The sequence below is a fragment of the Rattus rattus genome, chromosome 8, assembly GCF_011064425.1.
Source record: "Rattus rattus isolate New Zealand chromosome 8, Rrattus_CSIRO_v1, whole genome shotgun sequence".
In the NCBI taxonomy this organism is placed as follows: domain Eukaryota; kingdom Metazoa; phylum Chordata; class Mammalia; order Rodentia; family Muridae; genus Rattus; species Rattus rattus.
In genome coordinates this window covers 47,493,180-47,515,056 of record NC_046161.1, presented here as the reverse complement: position 1 = coordinate 47,515,056, position 21,877 = coordinate 47,493,180, and the positions used below count along the sequence as shown (strand labels likewise).

Sequence of the window (21,877 nt, the reverse complement as noted above, 5' to 3'; positions counted from 1 at the left end):
AAAGTACTGTTTTATTTAGAGGATAGCTTTTAAATTGAACTCAGAGAATCAGAAGCAGCAAGCGTAGGGCTGACATGGGTCTGCACCAGGTCCGCCGTGTGTGTATATTCTAGCTTTCACATTAGTGGGACTCCTGGGTGTGAACTAGTGAGTCTCTAATTCTCAGGTCTGCTCTTGGGCTTTCTTCCTTCTTTCGGGTTGCCTGCTCCAGCCTCGACATGATGGGTTTTGTTTTATACCTTATTTTGTCATGTTTGATTGTTGTCTCTTAGAAGCCTGTTCTTTTCTAATGAGAGACAGGAAGTGAATCTGGAGAGGAGGGGAGGTGGGGAAAATCTGGGAAGAGTCAAAGGAAGAAAAACTATAAAACTGTTTTTTTGTTTTTGTTTTTTTGAGAAACGGAGTTTTGCAGTGTCAGCAGACCTACAGTAAAGCTGGAGAGCTACTATCATTCTGCTTTGCTTCTTCAGTTCTATTTATTTATTTGCATGGACCGAATGGTGGATGGCAATTGAAACACAGGCTGAGATTTTAACAGACTTTTTAAATACTGTATCCAAAGTAGAATGAAGAAAATCATTCACAAACTAGTGGGTGTGGAATCGTTAAGAAGGAACTTAAAGTAATGCCAGCGTCCCTGACCCTTTACTAAGCACAGAGTGTAGAAAATAGAAACCGGGTGTGCAAACTGGTTTCCCGAGGTTTCTTAAGCATATAAATAACTCAGCCTCCTTATAAAACAGATTTTTAGATCTTTATTTACTTCTTTATTTTGTTATTTTCATTTTTGTTTTTTTTTTTTTACACTGGTAGGTATAATGTTCATTGTTTTTTGCATGCTAGGCAAATATTGTGCCACTGAATTTTCATCTCTACTGAGAGAATTAGGAAATAGCATGAATTTTAAAACAATTATATTTGACAGAGGAAGAGAATGTTCTGGGATAAAGAATACAGAAAGTTAAGATTTCATCCTAATACTTATGAAATTAACTTTACTGTCTGTTGTTGGTCTTGGGCATTTGTGGTAAGTTATTCCTTTCCATAATATTCTGACAGTACAACAAATGTATATAAAAAAAAAAAAATCAAGAATTGTGAGAGAGCTACCCAAGGAATGGCAGGAAAGGATCACACAGGTGTGGGAGGCATCTTGGGTCAGATGCCTGAAATTGTAAGCCACGACCGAAAGCTGTTGTGCTGTGATGCCAGTGACTACTTACTGTGTCTGATAATTCTGAATATAACCGTTCTCATCATTAAGAAAACGCTAACCTAATTCACTTATGCATTCAGTTATGCATTTCACCTATGCATATTGAATTGCAGTCTACATGTAGTTAAATTTCAAAATGAAGTCAGTATTGAAGAAATGATAACCCTTTAGTTTTGGTATCAGTATGATTTGATAAAAATAAAACACTTTTATTTCTGTAGCCTTGGCTAGCCTCCGATTTACAGTACTCCAACTATTACCTAGAGATAGACCATCCTTTTAAACTTAAATCCCTTGCCCCCATTTTCTTTAGATAGGGTATCCTTGTGGCTCAAGATGGTCCTACATTTACCATATAGTCAAGAATGTACCTTAGCCAGACTCGTGCCTTTACCGAGGACTATTGGGATTATTGGTGTGTAATACTGTGCCTGGCATAATTTTGTTTTTAAATGTAATTTTGTGATCTTTGAAAATATAAATTTGGGGTGGGGAAGATGACACTGTCTGTCTTTCCAGAAGACTTGGATTCGATTCTTAGCACCCACATGGGAGCTCTCAACCATGTATAAATTCAGTCTTTGAAAATCTGGAACCTTCTTTTGACCTCATGCGTGCAGTGCACAATATACATGCAGTGTCGAGACATATATGGAGGCAAAACACCCATACACATACAAAGAAAAGGTTTAGTGGCTTAACCCATTTTAAAAGAACATTTATTAGCACTGAATTTTCAGAATCTAAAATATCGTGTTGTTAAAATTTCAGCCTTTTCTACATGTATGCCATTTGTATGCTGTGTAGATGTCATGGAAATATTCTTGCTTTTCAGAGTAACTAGGCTATTTCTAATTAGAATAATTCAAGATTACTTTAATAAATTTATTCATAAAGATGCTCAGAGACTTAGAGTCCTTTTAAGTCCAGTACCACAAATTGTGAATTAAGTGTAAAAATTCATTATTTTTGCTGTATTTTTAGAGGTTGGTAAGTTTAATCTTTAATGGAGCAAATGTCTTTTTTTTTCCTTTTTAACTTTCTGGGTCATATAGATTCTGTTGCAGATACTCCTTTCTTGTCATTTGCTGTAGTAAATGCAGAAACATGATTGTGCTCCAGTTAAAACTTTATTAACAAAACAGCCAACCCGTTGAATTTCTACTTAGGGCCTATAGAATTTACCAGACCCTGTTGGATGAGAGAGCAACTTTATAATAATTTTCTGGGTGGAATTGGTTAAAGAAGTTGGCCCTTGAAGGGTTCTCTATTTTTAAGATGTATGCATTTTTACCGTTTTGTTTGATTTTTAAATAGGAGCACCCAGGCTAAAATGTCAGGACCTCTTGAATTACGTCATGGATACGGTGAAAGACTCATCTAATGGCGCGACGTACGGAGCTGACTGCAGCAACATCCTTCTCAAAGACATCCTGTCTGTGAGGAAGTACTGGTGCGAAGTGTCTCAGCAGCAGTGGCTGGGTAGGTTTGAGGCTGTGAGTCTGAATCGCACGGCGGCTCAGGTTAACATTACATCGATGAAATCATATCACTGTGGTCTCAGAGCCTGAATTCCCTTACACCTTGCTGTGTATCCTGTTCTGGCCTTCAGCTGGGAATCCTCCCGCCTTGGTGTGCCAAGGCTGGAGTCAGAGGTATACACGACCATGCTCAGTTCTTAGTTTTCATTTACTTTGTACTCTCAAAAGTATCAAGACACGTATGTGCATGGTAGGTGCTTACCACTGGAACTGGAGTTACTGGTTTCAAAGATTACTGCTCCATTTTCAACTGTTCAGCAGTCCAGTGACTGAAAAAAAAAAACAGTCAGCTAAATATCACCATGCACTCTCTACAAGTTTGTTTACGGTGTGCACGCAGAACAGTGATAGCCATAAATAAAGGAGGAACCCAAAAGACAGAGATGTCACCGAGGTTGCAAGCAAGAGTTCTATGTTAAAAGAGATGTGGTAGCAGGCTGTTCAGTGCTATGATACAGAATTCCTTCCTATTCCTGACATCCTGTCTTCGCACTTGAGAGAGTCGTTATTACATCCTGATCCCAAATCCTGACCCGTGGGCCACTGGGAAGCTCTGTAACTGAAGGCCCCACCAGAGCCAGGCCTACCGTAAAGCACTGCAGCACTGCACTTCCGTCCATTAGGGCAGTAAACAGACGCAAACACAGGTCTGAAGCTTCATGCCAGTCAGCTCCGTCAGCCGCTGACACAACTGCTCGCTCATACATAGTGTCCCTAGAAACTTACCTCTGATGATACTTGAGATTTTGTTTTTTAAACTCCACAAACATTCTTCACACATGAAGTTTTACTGTTCACGGAGAAAGTATGTCATCTGAAGGCATCCATTGCGTCTTACGAGAAAAAGCAGGCAGGATTGCACTCTCTGAGACTTCTTGAGGTGTTTCATGATGTCCTTCACACCCCCTCTTTAGGGGGGCATGATGAATTCTGAAAATTTGGATCATTCACCTTGAGTAACATATAGGTAGCTTGATGTGCTTTAGTGAGAAGCAGAGACAGTGTTGGCCTTTGCTCTTTCTTATCTGTCAATAAAAGAAAAAATTGTTGAGAAGGATTCTTCTCTTCAATGTGTGCGTGAACATTTTTACCATTGTGTAACTATTTGATGCAGTGCGAACATATTGACATAATTGATATAATTTTATGAACTCTGATTATATAATATGATTAAAAATGCTTGATTTGTTTATATTGGCCATATATCTTGTTTGATACCCAATTTTAAGCCACTTATCTATTTTTGCAGAAGCATGACGTGAACAATTGAAAAGGAAGATACAGATAGTTGTTATTCTTCCCCGTCTCTATCTTCTAATGGGAATAAAGTCTAAAGCCACTGGCTTACTTTTCATTATGTCTGGCACAATTCTCAATGGATTTTACTTTTCTGCCTATCTCTGACTCTTGTTATTGTTTTAACCTAGACTACTTTCTTCAAGGGTGTATTGTGTAGTGAATAACCTGAGAGGTAGAGTCATTGGCTTCCTTGATACAAAGAATGGCTTCGCCTTTAACTTACTTCTATATAAAAGGGCTACTGTTTTCATTTGGGTCAAACATTCCTGTTCACGATGCTGTTGAGATTGGGGACCTAATCCAAAGGTGGATGTGTTCTGCTTGCTGTTACCGCTGCAAGGAATAAACTTCCCTTTTTCTTTGAGCAGGAACCTAATGTCCTTTATTAAAAATCTATGAATTGTAAATACAAGCAGAGCGATCTGTGAAGCCATTCATAACGGGTGATACTTTCTATACATATTTTAAAAACACCACTGGTAGAACGCCAGGACTCAGTCAGTGACTTGATTAGTCCTAGGTAAAGCAGTATAGGCGTGGGGACATTAAGTGGCTTATTTGAGTTCTGGTTGTTAAAACAGATACCTTCATACTGTGCTACTTATGTTCGTATGTTAAATACATTAATAAACATTGATTTATTCTATTAAATTTAAGATTGTCTTTAATCCTTTTGTCTTGGAGAATTATAGCATATTTAAGTTGAATTGTGATGTTGAACATAGTTGATTTTTAAAATAATTAGCTAATTCTTTTTTTTTTTCTTTTTTCAATTTTTAGAATTGTTTTCCCTGTACATCAGGCTGTATCTCAAACCATCACAGGACATTAATAGAGTTTTAGTGGCTAGAATAATTCATGCTGTCACCAGAGGATGCTGCTCACAGACTGATGGATTACCTTCAAAGTTCTTAGATCTTTTTTCCAAGGCTATTCAGTATGCCAGGTAATCCTACCACTTTGTTTCCCATTGCATCAAACTACGTTAGATCTTCTCGCCATGACCATGTTTTAGATTTAGTGACTAAATTATACTGCCTTTTCAACAGTGGGTATTCAGTTGCTCAGATTTGTGATGTAAAATGTGATTATTCAGTATAGTTATAGTAGGTAGTGATCAAATCAGGATATTCCTATTTTCTTGAATATTAAGTTTTTATTAATACATAACTGTGGATAGTCCTATGTTTCGTTGTGATATTTCATCTTTGTATGCATTGTGACCTCTGTTTTCCATTCTATATGAAGAAAGAAAAAAAAAAAACAGACCAAAGATTTGCCACTGAGAAACTTGAAGAAAGTAAACAGATGAACCAGTTTAAAATACTGATATAAGGGTCTGGGAGGTGGCTTAGTGGGCACGAACACTTGCTGTGCAAGCATGAGGAACTGAGTATGGATCCTTAGCAGCCAAATGAAATACCCCAGTGTAGCTGAGCAAAGTTTGATGCCTCGCTGACTTGGAGTTGAGGTTAGAGACAGAAAATAATTGGGGTTTGCTGGCCACCAGAGTTACTCCACAATGGCAAGCAAGCTCCAGGTTGAGGGAGAGCCCTTGTTTCAAGGGCTCTTAATAATGTGGAGAACAGGTGGGCCACCCAACATCCTCCTTTAGGCCTCTTCATGCATACTTGTGTGTGCATGTGTGTGCACACACACTAAATTTGTTATAAGATAAAAGCAGTGATCTTTTGGGACTAAACCCCCAAAACAAAAGCAAAAAAGAAGCAAGTGGGTTTATATAAACTACAGTATCTTCATAGAAAGGAAATACTGAGCAGAGTGAAGAGACAGCTTGCCAAATGGGAGAGAATCTCACACACTGTAGATCTGACTAAAGACTTAACATCCAGATTATATAACAACTTCATGAAACTTGGTAACAAAAACCATATTGCTGGGGAGATGGATCAAGGCACGTTGTGTGAAATTCTCAAAAAAATAAAAAAAATAAAAAATAGGTTAGTTAAAAATGTTTTTAAATACTCTAATTAAAAAAGATAGGCCTAGAGTAGCGATGAACTTCTGTAACTCAGGACTCTGGAGGCTCTGCATAGGATGACTGTGCATTTGTTGCCATCTTGGTCTGCATCATGAGAAAATAAATAAGAAAAGTAAATATGCAGGCAATTTATGAACACATTCAACCTTGTTAGGTATCAAAGACGAGCAAGACAGATCACAGTGAGGTTAGTGCTACTGTAACTAAAAGAGCTGTGTTAACTAGAAATAAACAGCAAGTACTATCAACAAGACTACACTGCATTGGTGGGGGTGGAAAATACTGTCTTTCAAAAGGAACCATCGACTCATTATAGAACCAGTTCCTTGAAGGGCCATTTAGAACCAAATGTCCTTAATGTGTGAACACTAAATGACACTAAATTGACCCCTGTGGTCTTTCTCATCTGATAACAAGGATAGTCAGATGTCACTTAAGTAATTTCATTCTTTCCATTTTAAGAATAGATGTAGTATATCAAAAATAAAGTAGTGGGGCTCAAGAGATGACTCAGTGGTTAAGAGCACTGACTGCTCTTCCAAAGGTCCTGAGTTCAATTCCCAGCAACCACATGGTGGCTCACAACCATCTGTAATGGGATCTGATGCTCTCTTCTGGTGTGTCTGAAGACAGCGACAGTAAATTCATATACGTAAAAATAAACAAACAAACAAACACATTTTTAAAAAAGAATAAAGTGGTAAAATATTTTGGAAGCATTGGTGCACATTTGTATGGCAAAATTTAGTTTATGTTAACTAAATGTAACTGTATGTAACTGTAGGTGTACAAAAAAACTGCGTGGTTTAGTAGCAGAGACATTTAACAGGAAAAATTTCTTAACCCCAAGTGAGAATAAATGTTTTTTTAATGGTTAGTAATGTTGTGGGGTTTTTTGATTGTTTTTCTGAAGAGATATGAACCCAGTATATGATTCTGTTTGAATATTCTATTTTATTCTTTCAAGTGTGCTTGTTGACTTTATTTTCTGTTGCAGACAGGAAAAGAGCTCTCCTGGCTTAAGTCACATCTTAGCAGCCCTTAACATTTTCCTCAAGACTTTGGCTGTCAACTTCCGAAAGCGGGTGTGTGAAATAGGAGATGAAATTCTTCCTACCTTACTGTATATTTGGACTCAACATCGACTTAATGACTCCTTAAAAGAAGTAATTATTGAACTAATTCAACTGCAGATTTATATCCATCATCCACAGGGAGCCAAAGCTCCTGAAGAAGGTATAAAGGGAATTTTCCCCCATTTGAATATGCTCATTGAAATAGATCTGTCTGTGTGGCGTCAGTGATCTGGAGGGGAATGCAGTGTCCCTGGTTAGTGGTGTGATTAGTCTTGAGACTGGTTCTCATGCATTCTCTCGGATCTGAACCAGTGGCGGTAAATTCTATCTTGCCTTCCCACTCAATAAAGTATCAGAGGAAAACAAGTCTGAGACGTTTCCTCCAACAGCCATTTATCCACCACTTCCTAATAAGAGGGAACGTAGACTGCAGAGCAAAAGAAGTTAGGGAAAGCAGGAACCTGTTTATCTACATGGTGATTCTTATTTCTAATAGAAAGGAAAATAGCCAAGCCAGTTACTCCGTTTCCAAGAGGGTAATGACCTTATGCAAAGACACGAGAGGTAGAAGGGCCACACCGGGTGCCTCAGCGATACCCATGGCTCATTTTCTGGGGGCAAAATACACAACAGTAAAGCCCTGGTAATGAATCTCTTATTCTCCCTGGTTGCATCCCCTGTCCCCTTTTATTTTAAACCAAGAATATTCTTCATTAAGAAGTAGATTGAGGTAGTGTTGGTGCACGCCTTTAATCCCAGCACTTGGGAGGAAGAGGCAGTTAAGATTTCTGAGGCCAGCCTGGTCTGCAAAGGGAGTTCCAGGATAGCCAGCTATCCAGCCAGCTGTCTAGATAAACCCTATCTAGGAAAAAAAAAAAAAAAAAAAAAAAAAACCCCAAAACTGGATTGAATGATATCAAGTCAATGAACTCTCATAGCTTGTCTATAATTGCATTCAAGCTTGTACTAGCCTTTAGTCTAGTTCACCTTGGGTCATAGTGGTGATTTTGTTAAGATAGTCTGGCTCATTAACATCGGTTATCATGGAGAATAACTGTTATGCCACTCTCTTTTTCAGTAGGGATGTGCATCAGCTCTTTTAGTGTAGATATATAGAAAAAAAAAAAAAAGAATTGTGACTTCCCAGTTTTTGTCTTCATCCTGCTCTAATCAGGATAAGGATGAGGCCATAAGAGGTGGTGTAATGGGTTAGTTAACTGCATATTTATGGTTAACTGAAAACTTGACAGGGTTATGAGGCTGCCAGAAAGATTCACTTAGTTTTAGCCTTCAATAATATCTTTTTATGCTCTCTTGTTTGTGAGAAGTGATAGCCCTGTAGTTTTCCATGAGGACTATGTTTACTGGACTCTGCAGACTCCAGTTAGCATTTTAAGAGGGGCGTAGATTGACTGGAGTGTGACTTGCATGGTGAGATAACCACTGTCAACGGAGAGCATCGTGTATGTGCTAGCGGAACAGTAATAAAAATCACACAGAAGCTGGTCCCCTTGTGGAAGAAGGGCATGTTATCTTTTCTTAGGGGACATCACACATACATTAGAAAAGGGAAATGTTTAGATGAACTGTGAGGACATTTATAACAACCACAGTTACCTGAATTTGAGATGAAAACCATTAGGAAGTAAGTTTTCAAGGACATTGCCCAATGGGACATCAGTGCTGAATAGACATCGGACTAGGCAGGTAATGTGGAGGTGCCTTAGCAGGTGAGCCATTTTGAAAACTGGCAGTGCGGATAGAATTTGAATATAAATACACTGTGTTTCTGGGTTACAGGTGCTTATGAATCCATGAAATGGAAAAGGATCTTGTACAACTTATACGACCTGCTGGTGAGTGAGATAAGTCACATAGGAAGCAGAGGGAAATACTCCTCAGGATCTCGTAATATTGCTGTCAAGGAGAATCTGATTGAGTTGATGGCAGATGTCTGTTACCAGGTACAGTAGCTCTTGTCACATTTGAAATTTCCTATTAATTTTCTTCCTGCTGGATCTCTGCATTAGGACAAGCCTATAAAATTTACTCTATATTCCTAACAGTTATTTTCAAATTATGCATATTTGAAACTAACCCTTTTAATTGAAAGGTAACTCTTGTCATGTGTCTAGAGCTAGTGATGACAGTCATCTACAGGGAAGGTAAATTAATCCTATCCTAATTTAAAAAAAAAAAAAAAATCAACTGGGCAGTGGTTGAGAATGTCTTTAATCTCAGCGCTCGGGAAGCAGAGACAGGCAGAGATCTGTGTGTTCAAGGCCAGCCTGGTCTACAGAGCTAGTTCCAGGACAGCCAAGGATACACAAAGAAACTGTGTCTCAGAAAAAAAAAATTAGTATTCATGTAGCATAAAATTCGCTGATAATATTTATAATAATTATCATTGGTTTGTTCTGAAACCATCACCAAAATCTATCCTAAGCCTTTTCCCATCCCCTACAGAGACTTTAGACCTCCAAGCTTTCGATTATCTTTATCTGTTTCTCTTAACCACTAATCTACTTCTGTTATCTCTGAGTGATTTATCTGCTTTGGACATTTCATAGAAATAGAATCATAAGTATGTGGACTTTTGTGCCTGGCTTCATTCACATAGTGTTCCATTGGGAACTATAAATGAGTATTTTATTCTCCACAGATTTGATTGACATACTGGTAGTAATTTTGCTCTCTTAAATGTTAATGTAAATTTAATTTTTACGTCTTATTTAATTAAATTAAATTTTAATCCTGTTGAAAATACACTCTTCGAAGTTTTGGTAAATGTCCGCAAAAATAAATTTAGTACCTTACTTGCTAGAATGTCATTACTGCTATGCAAAATATTTATCTCTTAATATCTTTATATATTTCTATAGCTTATTAATAATTGAGTCCTTATATTTTCATTTGAGAAATATTTTCCCCAATGATTTATTTAAAAAATTGTAGCAATAAAAATGTGGTTTTTTTCATTTTGCAGCTTTTTAATGCAGATACCAGATCCGTGGAGATTTCTCAGTCTTATGCGACACAAAGGGAATCCACTGACTACAGTGTACCTTGCAAAAGAAGGAAAATAGACATAGGCTGGGAAGTGATAAAAGATTATCTTCAGAAGTCACAGAATGATTTTGATCTTGTGCCATGGTAAAATGTTGTATTTTCTCATTCGGTATGCTTTAAATCATGTTTCCCTAGGAAGCCTTCATTGACCAGAGCTGTTGTCTGACTATTCTCAGACCAGCTGTTAGTAGCAGAGTGAAGTGTTTGCTCTAGCACATTGCGATGGTCACTAAAAGGCTCGTCTGCTGTGCTAGACAAGGCTACCTCTTTAGACATGTAGACATGTGCTTTTGTTTTTTTCTTTTTCATTCATATTTAAATGTGCACAACTCTATAATCACAGAGTAACTCTGATTAGGATAATTAGACTGCATTTAGTCAGGCCTGTTTTCTATGCTGAAAGGGACCAAGCCTAGAAATGTTAACCAGCATGCCTGAAGATACTTCAAGACTTAACAGGTTTTTAGGGGGAGATGGGAGGATATTTTTCACCTTGTTGCTGGAATATTTATATGTAATCGAGTTGTGTGGAAAAGCTTTATAGATTTTGTTACTGCTTAAGCTTCCATTAATTTTATGTAGTTAACAGTTCTACTTTAGTTTTTTTTTATTTTAATTTATTCTTCTCTCGTGAAGTATATCCTGACTACAGTTTCTCCTCCCTCCACTCCTCTCCGTTCCTCCTCTCCCCCAAATCCACTCTTCCATTTCCCTTTAGAAAAGGGCAGGCCTCCCAGAAATACCATCCAAACACAGCATGACAGCCTACAATAAGACTAGGCCAATACCCTCTCTAAAGGCTGCATAAGGCTACCCAGTAGCAGGAAAAGGGTTCCAAAGCAGGCAAGACAGTCAGAAGAACCCCACTCCCACTGTTAGGACAAGAACACTAAGCTACGCAGCCATAACATAGACGCAGGGGACCCTAGCTCAGACCCAGACAGGCTCCATGGTTGTTGCCTCAGTCTCTGAGCCCCTATGACCCTCCCCGACAGGCCCCAGCTCCACATAATGTTTGGCTGTGGGTTTCTGCTTCTGCTCCTGTCAGCTGCCGGATGAAGCCTCTCTGATGATCATGCAAGGCTTAGGTCTACCTGTAACAGAAGATCATTTGGATCTTTTCATTGACTTTTTTTTTCTGTTTTCTCTTGAGATTGTATATATCTTTTACTACTTTAGATTCTTAATCTGTCTATTTAATCAAGAATGACTAGCCGGGTGGAGGTGTGCAGGTCTTTAATCCCATCATTTAGGAGGCAGAGGCAGGTGAATCTCTGAGTTCAAGGACAGCCAGGGCTACACAGAGAAACTCTGCCTCATAAAACAAAACAACAATAACAAAAAAACACCAAACAAATCAAAAGAATTACAGAATGACTTTTATGTGCCTCACTTCAGACACGAAGCGATGAATAACATAGTTTTGAGTAGTACTTGAGCAGTGGTTCTCAACCTTCCCAATGCTGCAGATCTTTAATATGGTTCTCATGTTGTGGTGACTCCCAACAGAAAATTATTTTCCTTGCTACTTTATAATGTTATGAATCATAACATTATAACTGAAATGCAGGACATCTGACATGCAACCCCTGTACAAGGGTTGTTCAAGTCCCAAAGGGCTTGTGACCTACAGGTTGAGAACTGTCATTCTGGAACGTTCACAGAACATTGTATTCAATGATAAATTGGTGTCAAAGACAAGTGTTTACATTATATTTTTCCTAATATAAAATATTTTTGGTGCCAAAAGATGAGAAATTTAGTTGTTTCTGAGATTTTATGTAAACATGTAGCTAGCCAGACTGTGTAATTCTTCCTTCTGTAATTGGCAGCAGGGCCTAGTCAGTGTCAGCAGTCCATTTACCTGAAAACACGATTGAAAAGAGTGAAAATGATTCTTTAGTTAGGATACAGAAAGGTACAGTATTTGCATCTTTGTTTTCTTTTATGTTTTTAATTAAGGATTGAAAATTCACAATAATCCTTTCTTTTTTCCTTTCAGGCTACAGATTACAACCCGATTAATATCAAAATATCCTTCCAGTTTACCTAACTGTGAGCTGTCTCCATTAATACTGATCCTGTACCAGCTTCTGCCTCAACAGCGGCGTGGAGAACGCATTCCATATGTGTTACGATGCCTTACGGAAGTTGCCTTATGTCAAGGCAAGAAATCAAACCTAGAAAGCTCTCAAAAGTCAGATTTATTGAAACTGTGGATTAAAATTTGGTCTATTACCTTTCGTGGTATAAGTTCTGAACAAACACAAACTGAAAACTTTGGTTTACTTGGGGCCATTATTCAAGGTAGTTTAGTTGAACTTGACAGAGAATTCTGGAAGTTATTTACTGGCTCAGCCTGTAAACCTTCAAGGTAGGTTGTATTATATTTGATTTTACATAAACACATGAGTGTGTATCCCTGATTATTTTCATAGTTTGTTACTTTAGCAAAAGATATGTTAAAATCTGTTTTGGGTGCTTGTGTTGTTTGGCCCAAAATACTTAATAATACAGAGAGGTTTTGTGAAGGACAATTTCAATTAATTAATTAATTTTATTTATTTTGAGTTAGGGTCTTACTGCATAGCCTTGGCTAACTTCCATAATTGGCCGGCCTCAAATTTAAGAGATCTGCTGCTTCTGCTTCCTACGTGCTAGGTTTAAAGATGTGAGCCATTGGCCTGCCTTTTTATTTTTAAGACTAGTTTTCTGTATACGATTATAAAATTTAAATTGTTAACTGTCACATAATTATTCAACCTTCATAACCATCCTTGTACCTCTCTACAATTTGGTAAAGATGTGTTTATGTCTGAGTGCTCTGTCTGTCTGTACACCTGCACACCAGAAGAGGGCATCAGATCCCAGGATGGATGGTTGTGAGCGGCACTGTGGTTGCTAGGAATTGAACTCAAGACCTCTGAAAGAGCAGACAGTGATCTTAACCTCTGAGCCATCTCTCCAGCCCCCGGGACAAAAATTTCACATCAAAAGAGTTTTGTGAAATGTAATCTCCCTTTCACAGCTTACTTCACGAACTGTCCCTCGAACTGTCCCTCGTGTTGCCTGTGCATGGCAGGCTTAGAGTAAGCAGCAGAGGCAGGTGTGTGCCCTTCAGAGAGCTGGCCTCTAACAGTCTCCTTGTGTTTCTCTGTAGTCCTTCAGTTCGCTGCTTGACTTTGGCGCTTAGCATGTGTGTGGTTCCAGATGCGACAAAAATGGGAACAGAACAAACTGTGTGTGACACAAATAGAAGTTTTTCTGTGAAGGAGTCGATAATGAGGTGGCTCTTATTCTACCCGTTAGAGGGCGACTTGGAAGACAGTGCAGAGCCGCCTCCCGTCCTCCACAGGTAATTCTGCTTCACGGCACACTCCTGCACTCTCGCTCTGTTCTCACTGTGCATGTTTGCCTGCTTAACTTTGTAAGACTCGCTACACGGCTGAGATCCGATAGCCTCATTTTATACTCACAGTGCAGAATTTCCTGGAGTTATCTCCAAAATATTAAAAATCATCTGTATCTATGTGCCGCATTATTTCTGAAATAAAAAGTTATCTCACTGTGGGATATGGGAGATTTTCACGAAGGATAGACACACAACTGTTTCTTAAAAATTTAACATTTATAAAAAGTATTCATAGTTGTCATATGCCATGTAATATTCGATACACACATATATTGTACGATGTTTAAACCACAGTTAATATATTATCTTAAGTAGGTGTAATCTACTTATGAGGAACACATTGAAAGCCATGGCTTCTTCAAAACATGCACACACACAGAGTAAATCATCATGATTACCTACCCCATTGTAGAACACCAAAAGTGTCCTTCTCCCATTAAATTTAGAACTTTTTTCTTCCCTTCTGCCTGTGTGTTTTTTGTTTTGTTTGTTACATGATCTTACCATGTAAGTCTGGTCTGGTTTGGAACTCCCTATATAGACCAAGACCAATCTAGCCTCTTATAGGGATTCCCCTGCCTCCTGAGTGCTAGGATTAAAGGCATGGGCCACCACACCTGGTCTACAGTGTGTTTTGTGACATTCTATTGTGGCATGTAGTTTTACGCTCTATCCATCTTTGCTCCAGAATCAGCTGTGCTACGAGCCCTCACCCAGCTTCCCTTGAATCCTTGGACAAAGGCACATACACCCTTTGTTCCTTTTCAACTTGCCTTAAGACACAGTAGCTGGGTGATGCTATCTCCTGCCTGGGAAAGTGTGACCTTAATATTTTTATCTCTGCTCCTCCCACCTGCCCTAAACTTCAGCGGCTAGTCCTACCTAGCCCCTGTCAAACATCCCTGGCCAACCCCCTGTAGCAGTGGCCACAGGACCCAGCTCTTCCCAAGACCTCACGTAGTTGCTGGCTTCTCCAAAGCATGGGAAACCCCACCCCCCCTCTTCCTTGTGTCTGCCTTTTCCTTCTGGGACTTGGAAGTCCCTCTTGTACCTTCTGCCCAGCAATTGGCCCCCGGCTTTCTTTACTGACGGATCAAGAACCAATTGGGGAGCAGGACCTTGGCATCAGAACCACCCCCTTCTTTCTATATCTCATCCTACTCCCGAATCATAATGGGTGTCTTCTGGGTAAAATTTGTTACATGAATGATGAGAAGACAAACTAGGCCTAAGGCCCTAAAGTAGCTTGATGCCTTCTTTTGACCATTTTGTGCATCAGGCACACAAGAAGCATAGACGTTGATGCAAGGAAGTTCACATACACATAACAATAAACAGACAATCTGAAAAAAGAAATCTCCCTTTTAAAATTATGTATAATTTATTCTAAGCAGTTTTAGGAACTACGGTAGCACTGTTCTAACATCTTTCATAAACTCCTTACAATACAAGTGATTCAGGACAGATGAAAGCATTTTTAGATTGGGGTCTGAGTTTTAAGGATCCTAATTTATAGTTATATATACGTGGATGTTAAAGTTTTTTTTAATGATATGTGGTCTTTTAAATGAAGCTTCTCCTTTTCTTTTTTAGTAATTTCCCTCATCTCGTACTGGAAAAAATTCTTGTAAGTCTCACTATGAAAAACTCAAAAGCTGCAATGAAGTTTTTTCAAAGTGCCCCAGAATGGTATGTTATATAAGAAAATACGTGGTATTTTAAGATATAGCATTAATTAGAAAGATAATTCTATCAGGGTAGGGGCTCATCTTATTAATAATTAAGGTAAAATTGGTCTGATTGAAGAAATATCCCTATAGCTTAGCAGAAAGAAGTTCTTTATTAGTGATTATAGTTTACGTGTTATTGCTTTAGATGAAGGTTACCGTTTTATTGATGTATATTGTAACATGCCTAACAAGTTTTAAGAGAAAAAGCTGAAAATTAAGAACATAAAATTTATGTGAAGTGAGTTTTTAGTAGGGACCTATTGTTTGTATGTTGAGTAAAATTTGTTTGTTTTAAAAGTGCCAGTGAGATTGCTTAGCAGATAAAGGCATTTTTCTTTTTTTGTAAAAGAATTATTTATTTTACTTATATGATTACACTGTAGCTGTCTTCAGACACAGCAGAATAAGGCATCAGATATCATTACAGATGGTTGTGAACCACAGTGGGGTTACTGGGAATTGAACTCATAACCTCTGGAAGAGCATCAGTGCTCTAAACTACTGAGCCATCTCTCCAGCCTGGTAAAGGCGTTTTTCAAACCTGATAACTTGAGTCTAGTCCCTGGGACCTGAGACTCACATGCTGGAAGGAAGAACTGACTCTCGACAAGTTGTGCATCCGGTGTGCAGTTGTGCATCTGGCATGCACACGCACACCCATGCCCACACACACAGTCACTCACCCACTCCATCTAACTAGCTACATCGATGGCAGAACAAAAGAAAAACTAATGAGAGGTGGATATAATGATGTTCTGAGGTCCAAACACTGGGCAGCTGAGGCAAGAGAATCTTGAAATCAGAAGTTGGAGACCCTTCTGAACAGTGTAACTAGAACCAATTCTGAAAAACAAAGCTTAATTATAATTAACGTGAAAATATTTAAAATCCTGTTTTTAGTTGATAGGCTCAGAGACCTACATTTGGCACTGTGACTGAAAACAGGTTAATGATATAAAGATATCCAGTTTCTCACTTCTTTAAAATGAAAGAAAATCATTGATTTTGGAAATGAGGTGAAGAGAAGGCAGTTGTTTTTAGTGATTACATTCGGTTATCTAGGGTTAGTGTCTAAATATATCGCTGAACTTGAATTTGGAACTGTAACTTATACATTTTTGTGAGTAAAATCTGTTACTAATATCATTAATCTCACTCCTGAAGTGAGCAACACTGTGAAGATAAAGAAGAGCCTTCATTCTCAGAAGTGGAAGAACTGTTTCTCCAGACAACTTTTGACAAGATGGATTTTTTAACTCCTGTCAAAGAAGATACTGTAGAAAAATTTCAATCTAGTGTTGGCTTCTCTGTCCACCAAAATCTCAAGGAATCACTGGATCATTATCTTCTGGGATTATCAGAACAGCTTTTAAGTAATTACTCTTCTGAGGTGAGATTTCTTAGAAAGAATTAAAGTCTATTCTTGAACTTTTATTAGTTTTTAGGAAGGAAAATGGGAGAGTAAAAGATGCGGGAAGCCTGGTTGTAAGTAAATGTTGGCACAGCCCAACAAGTAGGAAACATTGGCATGGAGGAAGGGAAAACAGCGATTTTGAGATACTTTGTTCTGGGAACTCTGTAGACAAGAGTGGGAAGGAGTGCTGGTGCGAGTCTAAGAATTTCATGATGGAATGAACATGTTCATACAAAGGAGGGAAATTGTAGTCATAGGAGAAGAAAACTCTAGTTGTTGCATTTGAAACACGTGGAATGATTATAAAGCTATGAAACGGACTAGCAGGTACCCAGTTGTTAGAGGTCGAATGACTCGTCTGTAACATCACAACTGCATGGATGCTACTCTTGTAAAACACCGTTTCTCTCCATGTCTGGTGTGCATCCATCCTATTCCATGTATGTAGTTAGCCACATGTTACATTTGATGTGGAAGCCTTATATTCGCTCAGCCACAGTAATCTTTCACGTATTAGTTTCATAGTTTTTGGGCGTAGTGTCACATACATTTAATGCCAACACTCAGGGGACAGAGGCAGGCAGATTTCTGAGTTCTAGGTCAGTCTGGTCTAAAAGCCAGTTCCAGGACATCCAGGGATACACAGAGAAACCCTGTCTTGAAAAACCAAAAAACAACAATCCATACTATGTAGTCTTTCGATTTCAAGGGCACTTAATTAGTATCTTGTTTATACCATGGATACCCGTATGTTTAGATATCTCAACCTTTGCCATAATTTGCTTAATGCTTAGTTGCTTAGTTTGTTAAGCTTTATATCTGCCACAAAGCTTTCTGTTATGTAAATGACAAAGTTGAAAAACACTTATAAACTCCCAAAGGAGTGAAATAAGCAACCCTAGAAAATGACCCAAAAGATGACCCCAAAAAACCAAGCAGGAGCAGTATGGCTCTTTTTCTGTCATTGCCACTTACTGATGGTCTGCTCCATCAGTCGTAGCTGGTTTCATTCTAAAATAATTTAGTTTTCCCTTTTTTCTTTGAATGTTATTTATTTATGTGTCTTATCTATTTGCTTGCTTGCTTGCTTGCTTGCTTATTTATTTATTTATTTATTTATTTATTTATTTATTTTAGTTGGTTGGTTGGTTGGTTGGTTGGTTTTGTAAGACATGGTTTCTCTGTTGTACCCTTGGCTATCCTGAAATTTACAGTGTAGACCAGAATGCTTAGAACTCAAGAGATCCACCTGCCTCTACCTCACAAGTGCTGGGATTTAAAATATGTGTCCCACTGCTGGGTATTCCTGCTTGTTTTAAAGTATTACCCAGACTATTTCAGCTTTAACTCTGTTGAATTTTTATTTCTTCATATGTATGGGGCTTATTCTTCCAGAGGTAATTCCAAACTACGTAGATTATTTATATCTAATACTGTATTTTTAAATTTATGATTTAAGATTACAAGTTCAGAAACCCTTGTCCGGTGTTCGAGTCTTCTGGTGGGTGTTCTTGGCTGCTATTGTTACATGGGTGTAATAACTGAAGACGAAGCATATAAATCAGAATTATTCCAGAAAGCCAAGGTAGGAAAATTTACACTGATGAAGTTTTAGGTGCATTTAAATGGATTGAATTCTTGGGCAAATTATGTAAAAGAAGTTTTTGTATAAGTTGAATATCCCTAATCTGAAAATAAGAAATCTGAAATACTTTAGAGTTGGGAAATTTTAGTTACAGCACAACCATAAAGGTGAAAATGTCTACATCTGCCCTCATACAGTCATAGTCAATGTAGACACGGGTTACCCTCAGATGGGTATAGGATGCTCTGTTTAGCTTTGTGTGCAGGGATAAAGACCATGGCCATGAGCAGCCTGGGGAAGAAAGGTTCATTTGGTTTACCCTTCAGGATTATGGTGCATCGTGGAGGGCAGCCAGGGTAGGGTCCTGCAGTTGGAAAACGGAGGCCGTGGAGGAATTCTTGCTCCCCAAGGCTTGCTCACTTTGGTGTTTTACCCCAGGACCTGCCCATGGATAGCACTGCCTACATTGGACTGGCCCCTTCTACGGCAATGATCAATCAAGAAAATGTCCCTACAGGCTTGCCTATCATCCAATTTCTCAATTAGGGTTCCCTCTTCTCATAGGACTAGTTTGCGTCAGATCAACAAAAAACTAACCAACACAGGGTTGATGAAACAAACAAGTTTTGTATTTAGATTTGGGATATCTCAAAGATATCCTGTTATGTATATGTAAATATTCCAAATTCTGAAACATTTTTGTCCTCTGTATTTAGGTGCTCAATATGTATAGATTAACTTTTCTTTTATATAGTCTAAAAGAAGTAGTGTGTCCTTCCTTAAAATGTGAAATTATTACAAGCGAGTGATAAATACATCGGGTAAATGATCTCATATCACAATGAAATCTCATTAGAATGCTGTTTCTTGAGGTAGGGTCCCTAACTGTCCTGGAACTCAGAGTGTCTGCCTTGGGCCTCCTACATTCTGGGATTTAAAGCTTATACTACCATGCCTAGCTATACACATGATTTTATCTGTACTCTTAAATTTCTCCCCTGTAATAAATCTGATGATCTGTAATAAAGAGCTCTTGATTGGGTAGTTTCTAAGCTTAAAACTTCATCTTCATTCATTCATTCATTTTTGAGACAGGGTTTCTTGGTGTAACCCTCACTGTCTTGGAACTTGGAAACAAACTCTGAGCTTCCCCTGCCTCCGAGTGGGGGGATCAGAGCCGTGTGAGCCACCACCTAGCTTAAAGCTTTCTTCACCTCTCAGTACTAATGTATCTGTGCTGGGATTTGCAAAGGAAACAATGTTAACATTGTCGTAGGATTTTTGTTGTTGTTATTTTTGTTGAGACAGGGTCTTACTGTATGGGTCAACCTGGCCAGGAACTTATTTACCCTACGAGCACTTAGATTACAGGTTCATTGCCACATGTAGCTTAGATTTGCCATTTTCTTTTTGGGTGTTCATCATTGTGATCATATTGCATGACCATTTGCCCTATTTCCCTTGGGAGTCTGTTTTGCTTGCTTTTGCTACCCCGCCTAAGCTCCTGAAACGGGCCGTTTTACCAGCCCCCACCCAGCTGCCCTTGAATCCGCCCATAAAAGACACAGACACACAGTTCAATTTCCTCGTGCCCTTTGACACAATTGCTGGTTGCTACTTATCTCCAGCCTGGAAAAGCGTGCCCTTATCAATTCTTAGCTCCGCACCTCCCACCTGCCCTAACTTTAGTTGCTCTAGTCCCTGCTACACTCCCCTGATCACCCACCTGTACAAGCGGCCTGTGCGAGCAGCCTGTGCGGTCACATCTGGTCAACTTTTCTCCATCAGAAGCAAGGCCAACTCTGTCACTCCTCTCCCTGTGTCTCTTCCTTGCCTCCAGGGATCCGGAAGTCCGGCCTATTCTATCCTCCCAGCAATTGGCCAATGGCTTCTTTACTGACAGATCAAGATCCAATTGGGGAACAGGACTGTAGCATCAGCACTATCTGTACAGGAGTCAGCTCTTAACCCAAGCTGGCCTCGGACCCTTAAGTACTAAAGTCAGCCCAAATCCCAGTTTCATATTCAGTTTGTAAATATATTGAATTTTTGTTCTTAAATGAAATTTCAAAACAGAAACACTAAGTTGTTATTTCAACTGGAATCTGTCTTTTTTTCTTCTGTTCTAAATAGTCTCTGATGCAGTGTGCAGGGGAAAGTATCTCTTTGTTTAGAAATAAGACAAATGAGGAGTCCAGAGTTGGTTCACTGAGAAGTGTGATACATCTGTGTACAAGTTGCTTGTGTAGACATACCAAGGTAAGAGTGTCTTCTTAATAGTATAACCTGTTCATGGGACATATTATTTAGTGGTGTTGTGGTTTTGGTCCATTTATAAGTTTATATAATCATCTAAAACTAAATTTAATGATAAAAAAGTTCAGAGTATATTGGTTTCTCATAAAACAATTTCATAACTTTAATTTCCTAGCATCACATATATATATAATTACATATTACATATAATTGCATAATATGTGATAATAAATATTATTACATATAATATATATTACATATACATATATACATATACACACACATACATACAGGGATGAGTCTTTTATTGCTAGCATACTTTCATTGATTGTTAACAATATGTGATTTTTTTTATTCTCATGACAACTATACCACAGAGGATGAATGCTACAGAGATGATTAACGCCATCCTAGGATGGAGCTCATTCTGTAGAGGGCCACCAAAGACAAATGACACTAGTACAGATGTTCCTTCCTTTAACCCTTGTCGCCTTAGGCAACATTCGGTAGAAAAAGTGCCACTGTATGTCATCCTTGCTTTGATTTTGCCTGTTGGGGTAGCTAAGCCATGCTAGACTGTTGCCAGGAAACGGAACAGCATCTGCAGCTGGTACACAGGCTGCTTTATCTCTGTAGCATCTAGCTTTGTTTTCTAGTGTCTCACCTGTACTTACGTAAGTATAGAAGACATGAAATGATAGAATAAGCCTCACAGCCAATGGCTTGTTATGTTTAGGATCAGTAGCCGGTACTTTAATGATGCATAAACACAAAGATATTTCCTTAAGAAAAGAGATGAGGCTGTAGTTGCTGTTCTGGTTACTCCCTATTTTACTGCCCTCTTGAAATGGACTTAATAAGTCCTGTTCTTAAAAAAGAAAGATGGTAGTGTATCCTAACTTATAACGTGGCCTCAGTTCTGAACTCCTATCTACATTTCGTTCAAGGTACAGAAAGTAGTATTACAAAACCTATGTATTCGCCTCACTTAGTCATTGCTTGTGTCTGCTTTCAAACCACAGCACACTCTAAACAAGATGGCCTCTGGCTTTTTCCTGCGATTATTAACGTCCAAGCTCATGAATGACATTGCAGATATTTGTAAAAGCTTGGTAAGTATGAAGCCTTTTTTACTACTAAGTTTCTTTGATTCTGAGATGCAGTAAAAGCGTGCGTGCGAGCGAGCGAAGGGACCTGAGCAAGCACAAGCCAGCCAGCGCATGTGTACTACAGTATGTGCAGAAGTCAGGACAGCTCTAGGGAGTGGGTTCTCATCT

At 38.7% G+C, this 21,877-nt stretch overlaps 1 protein-coding gene across 2 annotated transcripts in view; it reads left to right on the top strand.

Annotated features, from left to right (window-relative positions):
- Window positions 1-21,877, top strand: part of Atm (ATM serine/threonine kinase) — a 102,599-nt gene that overhangs the window by 8,648 nt on the left and 72,074 nt on the right. Inside the window, exons 6-17 of one of the 2 annotated variants that reach the window (XM_032911434.1) lie at window positions 2,534-2,698; window positions 4,837-5,002; window positions 7,056-7,294; window positions 8,935-9,098; window positions 10,121-10,287; window positions 12,206-12,577; window positions 13,364-13,558; window positions 15,209-15,304; window positions 16,510-16,735; window positions 18,219-18,344; window positions 20,478-20,603; window positions 21,623-21,712. In XM_032911434.1, coding sequence (XP_032767325.1) covers window positions 2,534-2,698; window positions 4,837-5,002; window positions 7,056-7,294; window positions 8,935-9,098; window positions 10,121-10,287; window positions 12,206-12,577; window positions 13,364-13,558; window positions 15,209-15,304; window positions 16,510-16,735; window positions 18,219-18,344; window positions 20,478-20,603; window positions 21,623-21,712 — 2,132 coding nt within the window. Of the gene's footprint in view, window positions 1-2,533; window positions 3,043-4,836; window positions 5,003-7,055; window positions 7,295-8,934; window positions 9,099-10,120; window positions 10,288-12,205; window positions 12,578-13,363; window positions 13,559-15,208; window positions 15,305-16,509; window positions 16,736-18,218; window positions 18,345-20,477; window positions 20,604-21,622; window positions 21,713-21,877 lie in introns of those variants that run through there. The other variant, XM_032911433.1, reaches the window with a different exon arrangement.